Source organism: Arvicola amphibius, chromosome 18, assembly GCF_903992535.2.
Source record: "Arvicola amphibius chromosome 18, mArvAmp1.2, whole genome shotgun sequence".
Lineage (NCBI taxonomy): Eukaryota > Metazoa > Chordata > Mammalia > Rodentia > Cricetidae > Arvicola > Arvicola amphibius.
In genome coordinates this window covers 4657149-4682066 of record NC_052064.1, presented here as the reverse complement: position 1 = coordinate 4682066, position 24918 = coordinate 4657149, and the positions used below count along the sequence as shown (strand labels likewise).

At 47.3% G+C, this 24918-nt stretch overlaps 1 protein-coding gene across 2 annotated transcripts in view; it reads right to left on the bottom strand.

Moving 5' to 3' along the window:
* Positions 1 to 24918, bottom strand: part of Magi2 (membrane associated guanylate kinase, WW and PDZ domain containing 2) — a 1324802-nt gene that overhangs the window by 40248 nt on the left and 1259636 nt on the right. For both annotated transcript variants that reach the window (XM_038315349.1, XM_038315350.1), the window contains one exon: positions 12816 to 12954. In XM_038315349.1, the coding sequence (XP_038171277.1) occupies positions 12816 to 12954 (139 nt within the window). The remainder of the gene's footprint in view (positions 1 to 12815; positions 12955 to 24918) is intronic.

The window sequence follows — 24918 nt, the reverse complement described above, 5'->3', positions numbered from 1 at the left end:
CTCCCAAACAGACCAGTCAGCTGCCCTCCGACCCTCTCCCTCATGTCTGTAGCTCAGCTGTTTGCCTCAGTGAGCTATCAAGGCGTCTACCAACTCCAGTCTCAGCAAGCTGCTCCCACACTGCCAGACCCCCACGTCAGGCCCTCCCCTAACCTTTGCCTCTGCCTTGGCTGTTGCTGTAACATTTTAGCTGTTTCCATTTCCTATATAAAATCCACCTTACATAGTGCCCAGCTACCTTTATCTTTCCATATAAGCTTTGAATCCTTTGTATGCATGTTTCTTTTTGAATTGGTAATTGAATCACGGCCTTGTTCAGAGTGGACACACACTTCCATCAGCAACACTGCCCAGCCCTGGAAGGCCTTTTAATTAGAGCTACTCCTTCACTGTCTCCACCTGCTTTGCCATTTAACCCATGTGGCCCTATGAACACATTTTCCTGACTTTGTATTAGCTCTTTCTTATCCCTTTAATACAGTCTGACATCTTTTCCACTCAGGCGGAACTGCGTTGATTGCTAAAGGCCCAAGTAAGATGTCCCACCTCAGGAAGAATGCCCTGGAATGCTTCTAGGCTACCCACTTGGATTTCCCATCATCCTCTGCTAAGAATACCTTTGCCTCAGTCCCCATCTTCCCTCGCTCTCCCCTACCAGGTTGAGACTGCACATTCTCTTGGTTATCTCCACATCCCTAGTGATGAGTGTGAAGCCTGGGATGTAGGAGGTACTTCACAAAACTGTGGAGACAAACCGAGACCACAGAGAGCTCCCCTCCCCAGTCGGGCCTTGAACCCTGGGGCAAACATTCAGCCACTCTGTGGCCCCAACCCTCCTCCTTTCTAGGTCCCTCATTCCCGTGGGTGATACTGAGTAGCTCACATGGACGGATGGCTTTCTTTTGTCTTAACAGAGACTCAGCCTCTGGTCACTGGCTTAGGTGTCCCTGTGATAGCTTCATGGTTCTATCACAATGCATTTCCTGATTTATGCCCTGCCTTTGATTTCCCCCGGTGAACAAGTGATTCAGGCAAGACAGACACTTCACAGATGTGATGATACATTTAAAACTTTTTTTTTTTCTGGCAGACGTCTCCAAGAAATGACTGTGGCAGGGTTTGTGTGTGTAGAGATAGTTCTATCACTATAAATCACTAGTGGGTCAATTGTATACTCAGTGGATGTCCTCATCTTCCATGTTAAGTCTGAGTCATTCCTGGATGACAATCAGCAAGATCGTTAAGAACTGAGAAGTCTGTTTCAGAAAAAAAAAAAAAGTTAGAGGACTAGCTTCAAAGAATGGGCTGGCGAGATCCTCAGCCAGGCCTGCAGCAGTGTGAACGGGGCCGAGTCACACCAGCGCTGAGACAAGGCTTCGTGTGGGTCATACTTCCATGGCCAGCGGCAGAGAGCAAGTGTGAGCCCCAGGTGCTGCTGAGTCAAACCGACGCCTTAAAGTCCCAGTCCAGTTAGCGTGAGGCGGCAGTCTCAGCCCTGGAGGACTTGCCGGTAGGAACGTGGACAGGTCTAGGCAAGGATTTATTGCCTGGCCCACGGTTACGAGGCTGCTACCGACATCTCGCTTATTTCTGTGGAGCATACTTTTTCTTTCCCTGAGAGCGTTCACCCAGTGTTAGCCCTGGGGATATCATTTAATGCTGTCTGAATGGAATCTCATGACTGCCTCATAAACAACCGCAAGAAGGTGTTTTAAGACAAGCGTTACCCATTAAACATGGCGCATCACAGAGCAGGAAGAAAGGAAGATCAGAAGACCTGGATAGTCCTAACTACCACAAAGCAGGCTTGGGGACACCTATGACGCCAGGTGGAGTCCTTAGGGCCAGAGGGTAACAGTGGCTCTTTCTGTCTAATGCAGAATTAGTATTAATTTGTGCATGTGGCTTAAGAAGAACAAAATAGATAGCCAGGAGGCAGAAATCAGCTAGCACAGACTCTTTGGGTGCTCCTGCATGCATTTCTTCCTATGAGGGGCACGCTAGACTGGGCCCCCTAGAATGTAATGCGTCTTAGAGTCTCATGAACCCTTAAACGGTAGCCTTGTTATTTACAAGGTCTCAATTACAAATGCCCTCCAGAGTTCTAGCAGCGATTAGACAGGCTACTATGAAAGAACACATTATACATCAGTTAAAAAAAAACCAACATATGCCAACCAAGGATCATTAGAAAAAGATAATATTCATGCAGATTTTACAAACCGTGTCTTTAGGGTGGCCCAATAAGTAGAAATATGGGGACCCATGCTTGTCACTTTTCATGCACATGGAGAGACTGGAAGGTACCATTCCTAAAGGAAGGGGAGGAACAGCCTGGGACCAATCATTAGAATTAACAGACCGGTGACGAAGACAATTACAGACATTACTGTTAGAGTCAGGATCGCTTAGTACGTGTAGGACAGCTGAATAAAAATCATCTAGGCAGCAAGAATAAAAACTTTAGGTACAGCTAATCCTACCAGGCATGCAGCAAGTGAAATTAGTGAAAAACTGAGCCATATGTATATTTCAAAAGTAGACTTTTTTTTTAAATCAAAATATTGAGAGCATCCTGAGGTGCTTTTAGGGAGGCACAAATATGAATAAAAATTTGAACTGGCAATGCCAGAAATCTCAGATTTTTTTTTTCTCGTAATCATGGATGTCTTAGTGATAGAAGCTGTCATTTGAGAATCAGTCACAGTCACAGTTTCTAAACTTCAAGAAATTCGAAGCTACAGACATGGAGTCCCCGTGCTTACATTTTTATTTTCTCTAGTGTTCTCATAAATTCTTATAGTTCTCACCTATAACATTCTGCCTAGGAATATTCAGAGACCACAAGTTGACTTGGATATAAAAAAATAAGTAAAGTAGAAAAAAAAAAACCCCAAAAACCAAAAAGGCAGCAGCACCTTGCCCATTCCGCCCCGCTGCCCGCTCGCCCGCCTGCTATGGCTGCTGTCAGCCAGTCTTGAGGATCAGTAGACTCAACCTACAACCTTGGTCTATGCCCACCTACATGGGCTGTAGTTCTCTACCTACACAATCACAGGCACTAAACGTTCTGTAACCTTCAGGTCAATAATCCCCAAGGTACAAGAGGCCAGGAGAGGCCCTGCCACGCCTGCTGCTGTGTTCTACGCTGACACGTGTGAGAGTTGGCTATGGGCTCATTGTGGGTTAGTCATGGAACTCAGACCGGCTCTTCTCTTTGTCAGAGCGCACTGGCAACATCCCCTGCACATGCTCAGCTTGCTCCCAGAATGTCTGTGCAGAATGAAGCGGGACTCCACAGAGGTCTTAGGTGGTGTGATGGGGTGTTTTGTCAAGCATGTTGTGCTCAGGGAAGAAGAAAGGGAGCAGCAGGAGACCTCCCTAACACAGGGGTCACGTGCAGAGAAGAACCTCCCTGTGGTCAGGAAGTCAGAGCTGGACGATGAACGCCACAGCGGAAATTAAATTTCAGGATTTACTAATTGAGTTTACCGTTTAGGCCTGCCAAGAAGCAAGCAATTTCGTGTGGAAACGATCAAGCTGCGTTAGTGCCACACAGAGAGAGAAGGCTCTCCCTGGGTTTCACATGCAGCCTTTACTCGGCTTGCAGACATATGTAGAAACTACGAAACTGCAGGCCCGGACGGACCGTGAGACAAAAGGGCCAGGCACGCGTGGAAATCACTGCTGTGAAGGTGGGGGGGGGCGGTGAGGCAGTGAGAGCTGAGCAGAGCTTCACACGCTGGGTTAGGAATATTACTGCACGCTCAGAACGGTGTGTGCCCAGCTCTAAAACCTACCTCCCTGATGAGCCCAGTGTCACCATGAGTGACAGGGTGTGCCCCCCCCCCCCACCGAACGGCTGGGGAGTTTTCTAGAAACATAAAAGCAGCTAAGCAAGGCCTGCGCCATGAAACAGTTACCAGCTGTGGTCCGGTGTTGAGAGCTTGTGTTTGTCCTGTTGATTTCTTTGAGTCTAATAGGCACGTTGAAAAAATACGTGACTCTCAGAGTTTAGAAATTTTCTTACAATTAGACCATATGATTGAAGCCCAGAGTAAGGCATTATGTGATTTTTTATCTTTGATCCCCGCTGAAGGAGTTCAGTTTAAAAGAAACATCAGGAAGTTTTTATCAGGACAGGACATCGGAGCAAGGGTGAAGGCAGAGTATGTGGCTAACAAAAACCTAGCCCTTGGTGACCGTGAGAAGGCAGTGCCTGGAGAAGTAGTTCCCAGGGGTCAGAAGAGGGGAATGGATGCTGCGGTGGGGGGCAGATGCCATCATGCATTTGTTCCATCCCTGAGAAATTACAGCACTCAGGGTGAACTCTAAAGCCAACAGTGAGCTTTGGGGGGTGGTGTTTAGATTCAGAGCTTGTAACAAGAGCCACTGTGACAGGCCATGTTGATGGCGGGTGGATGCCATAAAGTGGGTTTTTTTTTTAAAGATTTATTTATTTATTATGTATACAACATTCTGCCTCAATGTATGCCTGCACACCAGAGGAGGGCGCCAGATCTCAGTACAGATGGTTGTGAGCCACCTGTGGTTGCTGGGAATTGAACTCAGGACCTCCGGAAGAGCAGCCAGTGCTCTTAACCTCCGAACCATCTCTCCAGCCCCCATAAAGTGGGTTTGATCCCCAAAACTACAAAAGCACGGTGTGGTGGTACACACTTGTAAACTCAGCCTTTGGGAGGCGAAGGCAGAAAGATTAGAAGTTTACGGTTGTCCTTGCCTACGTAGTGAGTGAGTTCAGGGCCAGTCTGGGATATATGAGACCCTGAATCAAGAACAAAAACATTGCAAGACTGAGTCTAGGGGCTGGAGAGAGATGCCAGCTGTAACAGCATTCTCTTCGCAGGCTTGGAGACCTGAGCTTGGACCAGGCAAAAAACTGGGCATGGCTCTGTGGCACCTGTAACCCCAGCACTGTGTGTGGTGGAGGCAGGAGTATTTCCGGGGCTTGCTGGCAGCAAGCCTGGAGTGAAGTAGAGGAGAAACCTGTCTCAAAAGAGTAAGGTGGATCAGAACGCTGGATGTTCTTTTCTGTACACACACACACACACACACACACACACACACACACACACACACACACACGCTGGGACTCACAGTCTTCTGGTTTAAGAATGGCCTCTGGCAGGTCTCTGGCTTGGGGAAGCTAGTACGCATGCCTTTGAAGTGCTGCTCTGAGATGCGGGGTTGCTGGCTGTGCAGCCAGCACATGAATTCATGACCTACCATGAATGTGTCATGGGCACCGACTTTGCTTTGAGCACTGGAAAGCAGGGCTTTGTTGGCAGATCCTCTATAAAGAGCAGAACCTTTTCTCTGCCATCTCAACATCTCCGGTATTTCTGGACCGTGGAAAACCAGAGAGCAATCAAAACAGCTTTGGTTTGTGGCTCCAACTTCCTGCCTTGCGGAGCTCAGGGGCTGCCAACTCATTTGGACCTCAACACTGCCAGCCTGCCCAGCCACTACGCCAGAGTTCACAAGCAGAGTGGAGACCACGCTCAGACAAAAACATGGAGAGTCCCTTTTCATGTCTGTTTCAACAGCCAGATCTAAGAACGGGGAGGGGCCTCGACGGGACAGAGTGTGATGTAAGCAGGCTCCTCCTTCCCAGTGGAGCTGGAAAATAGACACCCAGCAGTCTCTAGGACATGAAGACCTCTTATATGCTGGGACACATTTAAAAATACAGGGTTTGGGCTCGTTAAATAGCTCCCTGGGTAGAGGGACTTTTTGCCAAGCCTGGTAAGCCGAGCCCGATCCCAACCTCTACATTTGCACTGAGACACACAAACATGTATGCATACACAAACAGAGGTAATAAATACTGAAACAAATCAGAACCAATGGACTCCTTCAGAATCTCCAGAAGGTTTTATGAGGCATGAAAGGGAGAGAAGAGGCACTGTGGATTTCAAAGGCCGTGCCTGTGTGTGTATGTGTGTGCATGTGTGTGTGCATGTGTGTGTGTGTGTGTGTGTGTGGTGTTGGGAGGTGAACCCAAGACCTCACACATGCCATGCAGATGCCCTCCTACAGCATTACAGCCTTAGACGTTTCTCCCCACTTTTCATACTGAGACAGGGTCTCCCGAATTTCTCACGCTGGCCTTGTGCCTGCTTGAGAGCCTACTGGGCCTTGAACTTGTGATTCTGCTGTCTCGGCCTCCAGAGTAGCTGGGATTACAGGCCAGTACCACCAGGTCCACGATTACTCTTGCTATCTTTCCCTCTATCAACATCCTCGATCTCCATCTTCCCACGTCCAATTTCCCTGCCATGTAGGAAACGCTGTCTAGATCTGGGGACTTCTCTGAGGTCCAGCTGCTTCTCCCAGTATCTAGGAGTGTTTCCCCTGAGCTTGTTGTCTTTGCTCTTGGACTTCTGCGGTCAGGCTCAGCTTGGTGTAGAGGAAAGCGGGCTGGATGCTGGACAGGAGGAATCCTTAGCTTTTCTAAGACACCCGAGGGGATTCCGCTTGAGAAAGATACCCTCATTGGCACGCTGACCTTTCAAAATGGATGGATTTGGGTCTGGCTTAAGGGAGGATGGACCTTTACTTGTTTGTTTGTTTGTTTTTTTTTTGCAGTGTACATAGTCTAACAGGTGGGGGCTTGCGATGGTGTTGGTATGTGTCAGTATATACCAGGGTCACCTCAAGGCTGCAGTGTGGTGCCCCTTGGGCGCTTCATCATGTCCCGTACTCAGCACAGGTGTCTCTGCGTGATCTGTGGAGGTGCCCATGGACAAGATGGATGCTCTCAGCCTTGGATGCCAGAAGATGAAATTAGATTTCAGAATTTATTACTGAGGCGAACCACCCTTTGCCCTACCGAAAAGGCAGACAAATCGTGCCAGGGCAATGGAGCCACTCCTGGCTCCCGTGAGCATCATCTTGGGTTGGGAGGGAAGGCTACCGGTAGCGGCTCTCCTTTTGCCTTTCACCAGGGGCAGATGAGCAAGTTGAACCTCAGCACTTGGTGACAGTTCTGTGGGCTCCTGACCGGGCTGACAGCCATACAGCCATGAATAGTAAATGTATCAGAGCTACTCTGGCTCGCTAGTCTGAAATCCGGAATTCAGATCAGGTTTTGGAGGAGGCTCACCCAGACTCAGCAAGGACTTCCTTCAGAGAAAGTACAAGTTATTAGCAGGACTGTTACAAAGGAAACGCTTAGCAGACCAAAGAGGCCAAGTACTCTTCGAGAATTGCTAATGCTCCAGAAGTGCTTATTAAATTCTATGAATAATTAATAAGCCTACTCTAATTTTTCTTGACGGCAGATTCTTGAGGGCCTCTTCTTCAGCTGCCACTGTTAGAAACAGCTTCTACATGGGGTCTTCATGGCTTGACTGTCAGCTCCCTGAGGGCAGACCCGAGTCTCACCTTCAGTGCCTATAACGTGCCGTGCACATAGAAGGTGTTCCATGAATCTTGAATTAGTTGAGGAGTGATTAATTAATGGTCGCTCAATGACATTAATTCCAGGATCTGTCCCATATACAGTATTTGGTAAAGACGCATTTCCTGGGGTTTGTCTTTGGTTAGGGAGTGAAATGAATTCTGGACAGATGATTGCCGACAAGGAATACCAAGGTTTGCTCGTGATTACCGAGGAGAATACGAAGGTTTGCTCGTGATATTCATCAGTGCGTGTCCTGGAGAAGAATGAGCAGAGGAGCAGCCGAAGCAGGACCGATTCTGCCCACAGGGTGTTCTGATAGGATTGTCTTAAGACATAATTATTGTGTAGAGGGAGACTTTAGCTTCACAACTATTTAGTCCATTCTTTCCTTCAGGGGCAGCTACTGACTCAAGAGGCATCTACCCTCTTCTTAGAACAGTTTCACCTCACCTATAAAACGACATAGTTTCATCTCCCGAGGGCCTGTAATCGAGTCAAAACCTCTAGAGACACAGTGTATGTTGAAGGTGTAGGTAGGGGCATAGTTCAGATACTTGGCTGTCTTTATGTGGACATCGGGTGCTGCTGGCTGCTGGGTACTCATGGCTCCATCCTTTCAGCCTTGAGTGGCCTCCTCAGATACATGTTAGTCTTCTCCACATAAAGAGCTGCCCCATTGTTCTCTGGGAGAGTGAGCAGCCGAGTGCCACAAATTCTGTGAAGTGTGTTTGCTTCATTGCTTCATTTGGAACAGCAAATAGACCCGAGGAACTTTGGTGTGAAATAGTCTGGGATTCTCTGTCTCTCTCTCTCTCTCTCTCTCTCTCTCTCTGTCTCTCTCTCTCTCTCTCTCTCTCTCTCTCCTCCTCCTCCTCCTCCTCCTCCTTCTCCTCCTCCTCCTCCTCCTCTCTTGGAAATTCAAGGACACTTACTTGGACCTGGGCTCTGGCTGGGTGGTTTAGTTTGCAAATCAAGCATGTGTCCATTTTGCACACGGGCCTTGACTGCTAATGAAGGACACCTGCACTTCAAAGCAGGGAGCTAATTTGGATAATTTATTCCTGGGCAGTTTTACTGCCAGGATGCTACTTCCCTTGGCCCTCACCTCTTTAGGATTAGTTTGAACAGCAGCTACCTGTGGGCGAGCACGTGCCTGGGGAGCTCACCTCTCCGCTCTCAGCGGGGTGGAGGAAGCATCTTTATTCCCGCCAGTGGCTGAGAGGCACGTCGGGGGCTGGAGCGTTCACACTTGCTGTTCGGTTGATAATCAACAAATTCTCATCCCAAGGACTACCCTTGAAGTGCCTGTCTCCCGAGTTTCTCTTTCAAGGGCTTGACTGTAAAAGCCGCTCTTCAGAGCCCTTATCATCTTCTACACCCTCCATGGCCGCTCCACCGCTAGGGCTGAGCCATGACCTGTGCAGGGGCGCTTGCGGTTTCTGCCTCCGAGTTGGCTGCTGCGACACCTGGCGATCAGCCTATGGTCTTATTACTTATGGCTGGCTTATTGGCAGCGTGTTTATTCCCGTCCTCAGCTCAGTTGGTGTCACACCGATTTTGGTAATCAATGATCTGACAGATTGCTTTTGCTGCTTTTTTTTTTTTTCCTTTTCAGTTGTACCTGCATTTATCTCTCTGTCACACATCAGCCTAAGAACCTGAGCTCTGCTCCATACTTCTCTTGACTGGGATCAGCTCTCTTTGACAAGTCCCCAAGTCCAGATAAGGGTTCCATTTAAAGCTGCTCTGAATTGCGAGTTCCGTTAAGTACTGGATGGGACACGGGTGGAATTGCTTAAAACCTGGCACCCACAGTTCCCCAGTCTCCCCATCCTTCGTTAGTCTTTCCTAGGCCAGCTTAAGTCCCAAGGGTCCCTGAGAAGTTAAACGTGCCTCCTTTGGACCCTGATAACTCCCTTCAATGCTCTCTTAAGGAGTGTGCCAAGGTTAGGAACTTGAAAGGCAAACAAAGGAAACACACAGCTTAAAGCAACACTTGACAAGAAAAATGCCATTTTCCTGTGATTAGGTTTAAGTAGATTATATTCTTGATTTTATCTCTTGGTCAGTGCAAGTGTTTTCTTGTGTTGTTACTTACTGCCGCTATCCTGTTCTTGGGAGCATTTTATTAAAATGCATTCTGGTTTATCTGGTTTCATGATGTGGTTTATTCCATACTGATGCTGGAGGAACTCATTCTTGGCCATGGACACTGTGTATCTTGAGATCGTTTACGCAGTCGCGAATGCAGTATCATCTTTGGTCTGCTCCTGATGCAGAGCCGGGTTAACACAGCAGGCCAGGGACCACTCTCAGAAATGCCGGCTGGTGATGGTGGCTCTGTGCTGGGAACACGGCTGTCAATCATCCGCTATGCTAATAAGGAGCCTTGTGATGAATGCTGAGCAGGGATGCTGAACGCGCCTCACTTCCGTACCCGGCGGATACAAATGATGCGATTGTACTCCACATCTGCTTTCCTTCCGGGAGTCTAGAGTTTTGGGATGTGCTAGGCAGGGGATGCCTGCATGACCAACCCTGATGACAATCGTGTGCACTGAGTTGCTAATGGATTCCCTGATTCCAGTGCTATATTTTTATTGCTCGGAGCAAGGTACCATCTGGGTTACTTAGCGGGAGAGCCAGTGTGAGCACAAGAGGAAGTCTGTACAACTGACCTGAGCTCGCGGGAGCTCATGGTCTCTGAACCGATAGTTAGTGAGCCTGCGTGGGACCGACCTAGGCCCTCTGCATGTGTGTGACAGTTGTGTAGCTTGGTCTGTTTGTGGGGCTCCTCGCGGTGAGATCAGCACCTGTTTCTGGCACTTAGCAGGCTTTTGGTAACCTGTGCGTGCTGGATTACCTGGCCCCGCCCCTAAGGGGAGGAGCTCGGTCCTGCCTCAACTTGACGTGTCCTGCTTAAAGCCAAGGGAGGCTTGTTTCTTTCTGAATGGAGATGGAGGAGGAAGGTATGGGGAGGAAGTAGAAAGGAGGTGGGAAGGGGAACAGGAGGAGAGGATGGAGGGGAAACTGGTCAGTATGTAAAACAAATGAAAAAAAAGTTAATTAAATGAAAAAAAAAAAAGAAAAAGAGGAAGCCTGTATGTTGATACTCCAGAGACTGCCCGAATTTTCTCTCTGTCCCACATGACTCTGTCATGTGTCTGTAAAGCTATAGTCTGTGCCCCAGAAGCTCTTTCAGCAAAGCTCTGGGCGAAGGAGTCACCCGGGAACTTTTGAGCCCTGCCATTAGTTATGAAATCCCAGCAAACCATTTGATGGCGTCATCATCCAAGACGTGGAACTGACCCTGGATCTTTGTCAAGGATCACACATCACTGCCCGCTGTTCAGTTTAAGTGTCCTGAAGAGCTGCTTAGTTTGTGTCTGCTCTCTTACTTCCCTCATGGGTGCCACTCCACTCTCATTTTCTTCTCTTGTTTCATCATCTCTAAGTTAATTATACAAAGTCCACATCTTAGAAGGGCAGCTGGGAAGTGCCAAGATCATTGGCAAGTGTAATTGGGTGTTCTAGAAAAGCATACATTCAAGGCAAGTTCTGTAATATCACAATAGCTAATCATATCGATACGGACACCCTCGAAAGTGTGCCTGAGCATCTAAAAGATTCTCCGTGTGGTTAATTTGAGAATCTAACTGAACTGGCTGTTTTGGATAATGTGAAAGACGTAGCGATGCTGGCAGGGTCTTGGGTTTTGTCTTGTTCCAAAGCTATGCGGTCATGTTTTCCTTAAGTAGGCAGGGCATGAGGCATCAGTCTGAAGCAAAGCTATGCGGTCATGTCAGTCTGAAGCAGGGTTGTTTCACCTTCTCATGGTAGACAAGCAGCTGGTGTGACAGATGTGGAAAGTATGGACCAGGGATTGGAAAAGGAACAGGAAGCCGAGGGCAGCGAAGCTGAATGAGCAACTTTGTAGCAATTCACTTGTTAGGGTACTAAGGGTGGTACTAACTTTGTAGCAACTCACTTGTTAGGATATTAAGGGCAGTAGTAACTTTGTAACGACTCACTTGTTAGGGTATTAAGGGCAGTAGTAACTTTGTAACGACTCACTTGTTAGGGTATTAAGGATAGCAGTAACTTTGTAGCGATTCACTTGTTAGGGTATTAAGGATGGCAGTAACTTTGTAGCAATTCACTTGTTAGGCTATTAAGGGCGGTAGTAACTTTGAAATCCTTCACTAGATAATAGCCATGTCTCAGCATGGAGTGAAACACACCTTCAAAATGAGGTGTGTTCAGAAGTGGCAGAATATCCCAGGTCTCTTTGGTCTGGTCGATGCTTTAGGATACATAAAATCATTCTAGTCTAGCAGTTCAAATTCTTCCCAAAGCGATTAGTGTTGGTGCCATTGACTAAGCCTATGCTTATTGCTGTTGTCAATATTTAAAAATAGTTTATTAGAGCCAAACATTGTGTGTGGGAACATGGAATAAAGTGTTTCCTTTATTATATTATATTAATTTTTATTATATTCTGAAAACTTCTCAGGACAGCTCGGGTTGTGAAGCTCTTGGTATGGGGACTGCTCAGTTGTGCCAGCTCTACCGTCTACACTGTGAGTGATGCCTGCAAACAGGCTTCTGGGAAATGACAACTTTAAAGACTACTGGAAGCAAACAATGATTTAAAATATACTTTAAAGCCTTCGTCCACCCACAGCTTAGGATGGAGCTCTCAGATACTGCTCCAGTGCCAAGCAAGCTACCATGCCCTTGCTAGGCCACCCCCGCCATGGTGATAATGGACTAGCTCTTTGAAACTGTAAGCAAGCCCCCAACTAAATACTTTGTTTTATTTCTTTAAAAAATAAAATAAAAAACCTTCCGCAAAAGCATATGAAAACAGTATCAGAATGAATTTTTTGAACAACCCCTAAATGCCAGGGAAAAATGCAGCCATGGAATGAGCTGAAGTTAGCATTTCAAATATCACACCCTGAAGATTGGCTCTGGCTCATCCCTGGCCCAATTTAGTAATCCCATAGGATTGTCTCAAGCGTGTGAGGTTTTAGAGAGAAACCGGTAAATGACTGCAGACTCAAATGAGCAGAGAACTATCGGTCTCATTAGAAAGGCTCCCACGCACATGTGGTGCCGGCTCTCCCTGCACACTCAGACATGCCCTGTGAGCTTACACATTCGCTACCTTACACATTTCCTAGCTTCACGAGCTAAAGAAGGGGTTTGCACACATACATCTGGGGCTTAAGTCAACATGTGTGCTTATCCATCTACCGACAGTAAATACCTATTTGGGTCGCAGTAGAGGACAGATGTGGTTTTATATTAAAAAAATCACTGAACGTCTGCATGTTTGCAACACACGAAAGAGCAGAATACAGGGGAAGGGAAGTGCGGGACGCACCGTACTCTGGGACTTGTCCGGTTCCCCGCTTCAGCAACAGCCTGGCTCGTCTTCCTCCAGATTTGATGAGTTCTATCGCTCTGGCGTGCGTCATGTCCCTTGTGCTTTCCCCATTGATCTCAATGATCTGATCTCCTACCTGCCAATCAAAGAGAAATAAAGTCAGGCAAAGATGGTGTGCTTTCACAACTGTCCAAGTATCACCCCCTTCCTAAAGAGCACCTGTGCCCACCCGTGGCAGCACCCTGGATCTGAGTAACTGTATCGAGACTGGGTCACCCATGATTAGTTAGCATGGCAGGGGACTCAGTTAAAATACGGGGCATTAAAATATTAGAGAATAGGTCTGATATTACAATTCAAAATATCTTGGCAGCTTTTTTTGACTTGAGAAATACATTCTATGGCTTTTTTTTTTTTTTTTTTTTTTTTTTTTTTTTTTTTTTTTTTTTTTTTATTGAACACATCGCCAGCCTTTGGCTTTGTACCGCATCTGTTTAGCACGCTGGGTAGAATGATCAGTTTTTGTGCTTCTCGGAGAATATTTGCTACGCATCATTTAAACGTCTCTGGTTGCGATTGCGACACTGCCTTTACGGCAAGCGGCAGTTAGTGGGTATCCCAGTTTGGTGATGAGTTCTCTAACACTGCCCCTCGAATTAGAGTTCGGCCCCCTATTCTCTACACGTGATGAACGCTCTTGTGAAAGTTTTGCCATGCTCACACCGGGTTGCCAGAAGCTGTGTGGTGAAAAGTTACTCCCTCCGGAAATGTTAAAGATGCCTGTGCTCCATGAGCTCCCATTTAGCTTCGGCGAGTAGATACCAGAGTACGAATAAACATATCATGTAACTCTCAGAGGACCACTGTTGTCGCGGCCTCTGAATTAAAATGTATTGAATTTCAGGGCACGCTACTTAAAGACAAATAAACTGGGGAAAACACAATGAGTTGCTCTCCAAAAATTTATTGCAGATGGTTTCTTTTTTTAAAAAAGATTTATTTATTTATTATGTATACAACATTCCTTCCATGTATGTTTGCATGCCAGAAGAGGGCACCAGATCTCATTATAGATGGCTGTGAGCCACCATGCGGTTGCTGGGAATTGAACTCAGGACCTCTGGAAGAACAGTCAGTGCTCTTAACCTCTGAGCCATCTTTCCAGCCCTGCAGATGGTTTCTTAAACAAAGAAGAGCTCATCGTAATTAATATCTATAAAGTAGAGAGAACCAACTACAGTCAAGTAGATTGGGCAGACAGAGGAACAGGTAGTCGCGATCACCATGGAAACAGGGCACTGTAGCTGTGTAAAGAGGATTGGTCCAGAGGCCCAGACCCTTTCCAATACAAGGGCAATAAGGATTTCCCTGCATGTGTTTGGTAGCCTTGAGAGGCATGGGTTTGGGACAGTGGAAGAGAAAAGTATTATTTCTGTGGCATTCATTTTACACACGATAACTCAGAAGACAGGACTAAAAGTTAATGTCACTGTCCTGGCTAGTTTTATGTCACTTTGACACAAGCTAGAGTTATCTAAAAGGAGGGAACCTCATCTAAGAAAATGCCTCCATGAGATCCAGCTGTAAGGCATTTTCTTTATTAGTGATTGATGGGGGAGGACCCAGCCCATTGTGGGCGGTGCCATCCCGGGGCTGCTGGTCCTGAGTTCTATATACAGCAGGCTGAGCAAGCCATGAGGAGCAAGCCAGTAAGTAGCACCCTTCATGGCCTCTACATCAGTTCCTGCTTCCAGGTTCCTGCCGTGTTTGAATTCCTGTCCTGACATTCTTCGATGAATAATAAACCAAATAAACCCTTTCTTCCCTAAGTTGCTTTGGTCACGGTGTTTCTTTATGTTAATAGTGATCGTGAGACAGTCTCTTCATGTTTCCTTAACTGTCACTGTTCCTAGTGGGGGAAGAGCTATGTCCTGGAGTCGAGTATCTTTTGAGGGTTGTTTGGGTGAAGGCTTCACTCATTCATTCCTTCAGCCCCTGGCATCCATATATCCAAAGAGTCTGGAATGTTCAGATAGAAGCTCTACCCCAAGCCCCCTTCCCCGGAGCTGCCTCAGTCCAGACTCCACCCTGGAGAAAGCCCACCAAATGATGACCCCCCTCCTCTGAGACGTTCAGTACCACTCCCACGGGGTATTTAAACTGCCTCCCAGAGGAAAAAAAACACGTGATTTTCTGGTCTTCCTTTCCCATCTCCTCTGGGGGGCTGGAAAGCCACTCAGGAGAGTTTGTATCCATTAAACCTGAGCTCTTTCTAATTCGGTTGGGTTTGGTCTGATTTGGATTGTTGCGTCGGGGAGAAGCTTTACTGGGCTGCAGGAACTTTTCAACGGCTATGCATCTGCACGACCAATAAATGTGAGAACCTTTAATCCCACCTCAAGGAGTCTTCACCCACAATGGAAACCACAAGGCATAGTATTAAATTATGGAAAACTAAGGGCTAAGCCACATAAAGCAAGTCTCCCGTTTCTCTCTCCCTCACTTCTCAACTCATTCCAGCTGGTTACTGGGTACCTTCACCTGGATGCCCAGCAGCAATCTCAGCAGCAGACAGATGAGTCCACCAACTTCCCCCAAAGCAGATTCTGTCTTAGTTTCTAACTGTTAGGGATGAGGACTCCCCTGTCCCTAGGCAGGACAGGAAATTATGGGGACATAGGAAGAAAAATGGACTCTGGAGTCTAGCTGAAGCCTTTTGCCAGCTGGAAAACAAGGATCCTAACACAGTTAAGTTTTGCGCAAGGGCCCCCTTTTCTCCCAGCTCTGAACCTACACTTTCCTGGGAATCTCACCTGGAGGCCCGTTTACAGTAAAGCATACCCCCGAATGCCCTGTGTAGCTCTGGGGGCTCCCGGTTTTACCTTATCAGATTGTAGCCCCCTCCAATGCACACCAGAAGTCACTTGTCAAAAGAGAAAAGAAGAAAGGATGTTTCTTGGAAGTCTTTTGAGATGTAGCTTGAGAGTCACCAAAATGGTGTATTTCAACTGCTGAGACACGTGAGAGAGACTCTCCCTTGAGAACACCATACCCAGGCTTTAGTCGGCTTCATCTTTTCCCTGAGCATCTTCCTCTCAATCCCCTTGCTTAAAATCTATGCCCAAAATGCCTTTTAATAACCAGCCATTCTTCTCGAGAAGCATACCCACACTCTCTGGTGTGCTCTACGCGTCCCCTGTCTGGTTTTAAACCCCAACTCTGTTTCGTAGTGGCTCCTTCTGAAATTCTTTTCTGAAGCCAAGAACCCTGGGCTGGCTCGAGTCAAGGTTCTTAAAGAGTTGAGCGGGAACTGGCGGCGGTGCGGAGCTACGCTTCTGCCTTTGCCACATCATTCATGCAAGCCACAAGCATGGGGTCATGCTGCACTCCTTCAAGGTAAAAGTTCATTATTATTTATTTTGGATATATGTGTGTGTCACGCATGTGTGGTATCCGTGGGAGCCAGAAGTGAGCAACGGATTCCCTGGAGCTACAGGATGTTGTGAAATCCTGGCATGGGTACTGGGTACTGAAGTATGGTCCTCTGCAAGAGCAGCAAGTACTCTTAATGTCTGAGCCATCTCTCCAGCCCTAAGTCCTTTTGCAGATGCAGCTGCTCTGCACCCGATCCGACTCGTATGCATCCAGTTGCGTATCAGCTCAGTTCTGGCCTGTTCCTGGGTCAGTACAATGTTCTCCAAGCACTCTCCATGCCAATTCTCCCCACTGTCATTCATCCCAAGGGATGCTGTGCTGACTGAGGCATTGATGAGATTTTCGTTGCCTTCCCTTTCTCACAGACCTGGATTTCCAGGCCCAGCCTAAATGTCTTCTGTTCTGGGGTACCTTCTCATGCCTGTCAACCTTCTCAAGCAAAGACTTCCAGCCACACCCCTCCTTCTGTTGTCAGCGATTTGCTGCATTCTCTCCAAGACCCTGAGTGTCTCCACTCAGCAGACAGGTTTTAATGAAACTTACTATGTGCCAGAGAGTCCACTGGTTGTATGGAGACAAAGGCTGCAGTTTCTATTTGCCATATGTTCTTGTCTGGGTCAAGCAGAAAGCATGTAAAGATGACAATAAATTGTCATTATATCAATACTATGGCCTTAAGGGAATAGAGGGAGAGATATCGGCCCCAGAATGATGTCTACGGGCTATCAGAACGGCCTGGTGGTGGCAAAATGTCATCTGAGTTGTGAACTGTCGGGAGAAGCCACCCGCACGAAGGTGGAACAACACATTTAGACAGAGCACCATAGGCAAGACCCCAGTATTCGAGAGCATTCTGTTTCTCGGAAATGTCCAGAGTGTAGGGCACTGCTCAGGAGTTTGGGGTTGGTCTGAAAGCCATCCCCATCCGCTGGGCACTGAAGCACTTTGACCGGGAAGTACATTGATGGTTGCAAGCTGGTCGTTAGATGTTTCCCTGAGTGGAGTGGAAAGACGGGAGGGGGGACGGTGTGACACTGTAAAGAGCGAACTCTATCAGTGGAGACATGTCCCTGTCCCCTACCTTCAGGTCAGGAATCTGTCCTGGAGAACGCCCCAGGGAAGGCTCGGCTGGGCCTGGGTTTTTCTTAGAAGGGCGTGGCTTATTTCAGCCTTCTCCTCTTTTCTTTTTCTTCTGTACTTTTCTTCGGGATACTGTCAGAAGCTGAGTACAGTGTTAAACTCTGACACTCGGGGCTCCCTGACCTTCTTGCTTCTCCCCTCAAGCTCCCTTCTCCGTCTGTGGTGGCTTCTATACCAGGTCATCTTCTTCATCCCCTCCCCCAGGCAGTGTCAGGCTCACACCTTGCCTGCCCTGGGTAAATGCTAATGGATCGTCCTTGAGCTTTGTTGGAGTCTACTCTTTATTCTTTTGCATTTGAGTTTGTTCCCAAATTCTTTCATGAATGAAACTGAGGCCTAAAGGGGGTCCCCAGCTTCTCCAGTTATATGCTGGCTTTGCTGCGACTCCCTAAGATTTCTGGTAACACCTCTTTCCTGCTTTTAAAGTATTTGCTTCTTTAATTGCGTGATGAGACAGTATCAACATTAGGAGGTGTCGGGGACAGGGATGCCAAGCGGAGGGAGGGACTGGGGCCCCTGAACTGGGTAACTGGCATGAGGCATCAGGTGTTTCTGTGACGAGAGGGTTTCTCACGGCTCATTTTGAGAACGGACCCCCAAATCAAATCCTAGCAGCCACCATTATCTGATGCTGTCACCTTGAGGCTGATGGCTTGACACAAAGTCAGGTGTGAGGCGGAGGGAGAGCGGGGTGCTGGCTATATCCTTGCATTCTGGCCCCGTCAGCGATGCAGCAAGGCTTAGAAACATGGATGGCTCCTTTCTGACAGGCTTATTTTCATTTCCCCTCTGCCAACATCTTCGAGTGACCCCCCCCTGGACCCAACAATAAGAAATATATTAAGTACAGGGATCATTTCAACTTTATGGCCACCTGCAGAAACATGCTTAGCAAGTTGCATTAATCTGCATATCTCTCTCTCTCTCTCTATCTCTCTATCTCTCTATCTATCTATCTATCTATCTATCTATCTATCTATCTATCTATCTACCTATCTGTCTTTTGAGGCAAGGTTTCACTATGTAGCCTTGGTTGGTGTGGAACTTGTTAAGTAGAAAGGACTGGCTTCAAATTCATCGAGATCTGCCTGCCTCTGCCTCTGAGAACGGTAGGATGACAGGCCTGCGCCACTGTGTCCAAATGGGAGCAGATTGTTATCAGTTAATGGCTATCATCTGACTATTACAAAACAAGAACCTATTTTGCCTGACCTTCTTGAAGGACATGATCCCAGATCAGAGTCCAGCGTGAGAAACTAGGCTTCTTTAGAACATTGCACACAATACGGATAATGGATAACCTCAAGTCCTTACTTCAGGGAGGCCGAGTGTGGGCCACCTTTGTGGCTAATATTCTCAGGTACCATATCAGGGCCATCACATGCGCCACTTACAGGCTGTTTGTCCCACCGACTCTGTCATTTGTCCCTGTTACGCCATCTTGACAGGAAGGTCCTCAGCTAATCAGGGCTGAGGCAGTGCATGCTTGGTTTGCTTTTCAGTTACAATGTATCCGTCCTCATGCTATAGAGATGTAGGCTTTGGGGACCTTAGCATACGCCTCAAGTTTTCTGGAGATGTTACCTCAAGTGACCCGAGCCAAACTGTAACAATTTTGACAGTATTTGTAGAAAACAGATGAGATTTCATGATGGAGAATTGAACAGATTCTTAAAAGTCTGAGGAGGAAGAGCAGCTGACTTGGAAGATATCACAGAGTTTCGAGGAGAAGAGACCACAGTTAGGACCATTGCTCCAGCTGTCACTTCCGGCTACTCAGACAGGAAGGTGCTGGTGGCCACAGGTCACCCGGCTGAAGCAAGAGACAGACTGATCCCTACTTGACGGTGACTTTTATATATTTTTACAATTCCGAAAATGTTTATTTTTATTTAGGCGTATTAGTGTTTTGCCTGCATGTTCACCACGTGCAAGCCTGCTGGTGTCTGTGGTAGCCAGAATAGGGCCTGCAAGCCCCTGGGTTTGGGGTAACTGGTGGTTGCCAGCCAACATGTGGATGCTGGGAACCGGAGCGGTCCTCTGCAAAGAAGGCTCTTAGCCAGCCTTCGGACCTGGCTGGCCTTTTACATTGAATGACAGTTTTTATGATAGACTTTTGTAAAATGTTCTATTACGGTTATCATTCCGAAGTGCTAGAAGCGCAGAGCCCAGGCCCTGGGGCATTCTAGGGCCCTTAGCTCTGAGCTGCATCTCCAGCCCTGTTGGTAGCCATTTGCAATGAACATGTTTTCCCAGGGCTCCACCAAGTGTTTTTCTTAACCACCTCACTCCCCTCATTAGACTGTGATTGAATTAGACCCGGCAACCCATCACATAGCTTGGCTCTTGTTCCGTGCTGGGACAGGAGCCCATCAAGTTGGCGTGGTCTTCCGTGGAGGAAACTCAGAACCCAGCTGGAAACAAAAATGAATACTTGCGAGGGTTCACGCTGTGAATTTTATTTGCTTCAAATTCATTTCCACGTTGAAAATTCAGTTTCTTTCTGTCCTTACATCATGCCCCAGATAAAGTAACTATTTAAAAGAGAAACTTCCTGATATTTCTCAAGAAAATTTATCCCGAGAGAAATGTGAACTGACCCTGCAGACATGCGGGGCACTTGATCAAGGCTAAGCCTGAGCGTGTACCAGCCTAGGAGGACACGGGGGTGAGGGCCACAAGCGACTTTAAGAAGCTTCAGGCCACTGCATGATTCTGAGGGCTGCTATGAGCCGAGAGTGGCGTAACATCTTCTGTGCTTTTACAATTTGATGTGTACCCTTTAAAAAGACGCAATCACTGTTTAAGAGAACGTCAGTCTTTGACTGGAGTGCACTAATCGGCAGCGGAGCGAGGCCGAGGCTGGAGGTTTTAATTAGCAGACTGCCCTTGGCAGTGACTCTGGGAATGCCCTCTGCTCAGAAGCCTCCATTCCTCATTCAAGTTTTAAAAAGCCTCTAAATTCAAACGTGGAAAAACTGCGAAATTCACAGATCATTTAGTATCCCGATTGTAGAAGCACTCAGCCTTTAAACGATGACTCGGTCTTTGCCTTCAAAGCTTGCGTTTTCCCTGGCAAATGCTGCGGACTCCAAACCCTGTGCTCAGAGCGAGTTTTGTGAACGCTCCATAGTCCCCCAGAACCCTTTCTTGTGGTTGCTGCCTCCTTCCGAAGCACCCTCTCCGGGTTTGTGTGTGTTCTTGTGTCATCTCTTCCCAGCACTCTGAGGATCTGAGCGGGTAGCGGGTTTCTCTTCTCTGGCCTTTTGAAGATGCGGTTTCATTGGCCTGCCTGGACGCTCTCCTCCTTCATTTCAAACAGGTGCATCTTACTCTTCCCTTAAGGCCAACCTCAGCTACCAGATCATCCAAGAGGAGGTTCTGGGATCCCCCCCAGCATTAGGATGCCCCTTTCCTGTGCATTTCTTTAGAAGAATTTCCTTTTTCTGTCTAATATTGTAAGTTTCCCAGCAGCAGGAGCCCGGCCACAGAGAAATGTCTGTGTGTATTGTTCAACAGAAGCATGCATGAGCAACTGAAGGGAGGACCTTTCTTTCAGATATTTCATTTGATTCTGTGCTCCCGTCTTGCTTAATTAAGGTTTATAATAAGAATTCACCTTGGTTTCATAGTATATCTTACCTGTTTTGACCCAGATTGAATAACACACAACATACATACATACCTTCTGACCTATAAAGCAATCTGTAAATACAATCTATTGCTAATTATAGGAATCATTTGCTTCTTCATCACCATCATGATAGAAGAGGGGAAAGGAACACAGGAGGAAGCTCTGCATGACAAACCTAGGAGACAGGCAGCTGACTGAGAGTGAAGTGGGGACTGGGGCAAATATTGCTTCTGTGGAAATATCGCAGAGAGGGAGAAGACTCTCCTTGAGTTGTTAAGTACTGCCTCGCAGGCGTTCTTATAGGACAGCGTTGCTGTTTTGATTTTGTGATTCCAGATGAAATCTCTAGGAAGAGACTCTTACTGAGTGTTCGGCAGGTAATTTAAACCCCAGTTAATACAAAGAAATCACCACGAGTGTGGCAGCCCACATGAATGCTAAGACAGAGTTTAAAGGCAAGCTTGCTGAGGCAGCAATAGTTTCTACAAAGGAGGAAAACACAAGCAGCCCCGTTCCGTTTTCAGACGCTGTTTAACTGCTCAGGCAAGAAGAGCCCGGATAATTATCTCAAAATCATTTGTCCGAGCAGGAATGGAGGCTCCCATCGGCAGCCCAGCGGAGCTTCTGCTGTTGCTCAGAAACCACTTACGTCAGGTCATGGAGTCTGTCTGCCTAGTTGATTGAAAAATAATCAGAAAGAAAATCACAGAGGGAACTTCAACTGCAGGCGGCGTGTAGGCTATCTTCTCCCTTCCCTGCATGCAGCTGAAGGCAAAGGAGAGCTTTGCTCTGCACACTTGCCTAATCAGACATACCTATTTCCCAGAAGTGATCCCCAACTGGACTCTGAGCAATGGCTGCTTTTTGTCACAGGGTAGTAATTCCTGCTTTGCTGAAGCCGACTGTCTTACGACATTTCCATGCGGACTCTCTGTGAGCCTGCTGACTCTGGACCTGATGCGGGGCCATGCAGGTTAAAATGTGAACGCTTCATCAAGATGCGTGGCAGCCATGCACAGCGGCCAGCTACGATCTGGAGGGTAATGTAACGAAGGCATTATTTTACAGCCGTGGATGGGGAGGAAGGGCAAAGCACTGTGGAGGCACCGGCGTGTAAACAGAGCGGCGCTGTTGCCACCTCCAGCCTGAAAGACCCGAGGAAGGAAAGAGAAGTTACTGGGATCAAGAAAGAGAACCATGGAAGAGAGGCTGCCTGCTTGGAGTTAGAGCTGCAGAGAGAAAAAGTTCTGCTAGGCCTGGAGCACAGCTTCAGGGTGGAGCAACACAAGAAAAACAGTCATCGCAGTGCAGAGAGAACACTGAGCCATGGCACTTCCCACCCATAGACTATGCTTCCAAATTCCTGGAAGCTGGGGTTATGTTACTTTATATGGAAAAAGGACATTCTATCTGTCTGTCTGTCTATCTATCTATCTATCTATCTATCTATCTATCTATCTATCTATCTATCATCTATCTATCTATCTATCTATCTATCTATCATCTATCTATCTATCTATCTATCTATCTATCTATCTATCTATCTATCTATCTATCTATCTATCTATCTATCATCTATCTATCTATCATCTATCTATCTATCTATCATCTATCTATCTATCTATCTATCTATCTATCTATCTAGGGCTAGGAATGAGATGTGAGGTCTTGTGTTCCACCCCACTCTTTTTTTCTGTCCCAGGGACTGAACTCAATATGTCACACATATCAGAAGAGGGTTCTACCTCTGAGCAACCTGAACTTCACCCCAACCCAATGTTAAGGTTCATGAGATGAGCTATCCCGGAATATCTGGCTGGGTCCAATGAAGTCCCAAGAGTCAAAATCTAAGAGAGATGAAAGGAAAGAAGCAGAGGTCGGGGAGAGAAGAACACACTAAGCTGCTGGATCTGAGAACTGAGGCCTGGGCTAGAAGCCAAGGCAGACAGATGGCTCAGGACACCGGAAAAGGCAATGTTTTTCTCTGGACGCCCGTTGCAGAAGCCAGTGCTGCCAACTTGATGCCTCCATTTTAGCCCAGTGAAACAATTTGGACTTTTGACCTCTAGGATTGTGAGATAGTCAGTGTGCATTGTTTCCAGCCACTAAATCCATGGGCATTTATCATGACATGAATACAAAACTAAGGTATACAGTCTCTTTCTGTTGATGTTTCTCAGTGACCAAATCTAACATACCCTGGAGGCCAGGAGCCTTGCGGCAGTTCAAACACATTACCCCAAGGACACCGCATGGGGCAGGGATGGAAAGGGACAGACTTGGACGAGAAGGTGGACTAGAGGAAGAACTGACATTGGGGTGTAGTTGATGCAGGGAAGGATGGATATGCCAAGTGGTGTGACAGATGTGGGGGTTGAGAAGCAATTCACGAGCGAGACCGCGAGACATCGAAGTTGAATGCTGTTTGCTTTGCCCAGCTTACGCTGGGAACCCGACTTGCTGTAATACTTAGTTTTAACCTCAGATATCCCTTTAAGCCCCTTTGTAGGAAGGTCAGCAGGATCAGTGGTGTTCAGAGATACCCTTAGACATTTGCCGTTCCCTCAGCGAGAGCGAGTAGCCCCGCCCCCTTTCCTCTAGCCTCTGCTCCACTTCCACAGCCCCCTTCTTCCCCTCCTCTCTCGGTACTGTGACCACTTCTGGGACTCCTACCAAGACGTCACTACTGTCATGTTCTGCAGCCCAGTCTCTCCTCTCCCAGCACCTGCCCTAATCCTCATGGTCTCCCCGCTATGTGGCTCCTTAAGAATCTCTAACACTGTAGTGTGTTTCAACCCCTCTCCTGCATTCGGTCTGGCTCATTTCTTACCCAGGTCCTGGGTTTCCTGTCCCCCTGACCCCCCAGGCCCTTGAACCTCATCTATTAACCATAGCCACTGAAAGGTTCTACTCAGAATCTCCATGCAGCCATCACTGGCTGTTGCAGGGACAATTCCTCCTCCTTTCTCTCTGGTCCCATACACTGTAGCTTGCGTCTCTTATAGTGCTGAAGGCATCAAAGCCTCTAGAGCTGATATATGCGCTTTATTCCTCCTACCTCTCAATTAACAAAATTACCAATTCTTGGGAAGTGGTACTATGTCTTTGTACTTCCTGGTGGTAGTATTGTATTGCTTAGGAATAATAAAGAGTAGACTCTCCTTATAAAAGGGGTGAAGGTTAGACCTGGTCCTGCTGGTGGAAGAGGGAGATGCTGAAGAGGGACGGGGGTGGACGGGAGAGAGGAGACTATGTGTCTTTGGGCTCTCACGCTTAGTGCCAAGAGGCTGGATGTGCCTTTGTGTTTTGCCACTACTGATAAAGATGCTTGGAACGAGATGGAAGCTTCATAAATAGTTCGTAAAGAAACACACACCTGCTTGACTTTGGGCACAGCTAAAGGTCGATTTCTGTGGAAACGAGGCCTCAAATATTCCTAATACTTACAATCTTAAGAAGGTAGAAAAAGTTATACAAGGGAAGCCCTCCTTGTCATCTTCAGCTTTCAGAGAGAGGTAACCCTGTAAGGCTTCGCCGACAAGTCCCCGAAAGAGATAGCCACAGGCGGAAGCAACCCTTTGCTTCGCGTGTTGCTACGTCAACTCACATAACTGGTTAAAAGCAGACAGCGATCATTCCCATAAGACACCATGGAAAATAAACTCGTATGGAACTTCTAATTATACCCCCAGGACAGCTAGAGAGCAAAGAGCATGCTGTGTTTTCATAGTGCTGCTCGTAGCATTGAGCGTGTGCGTGACTGTGTGTCTGTCTGCATGTCAATGCAAGGTGGCTTTTTAGTAAATATGAGGGGGGTAGACGAGGAGAGGGGACAGCTGACAACAGTCATTATTTTGTACTTGCTGCTATGGTCTGGGATTTGTTCCCCAA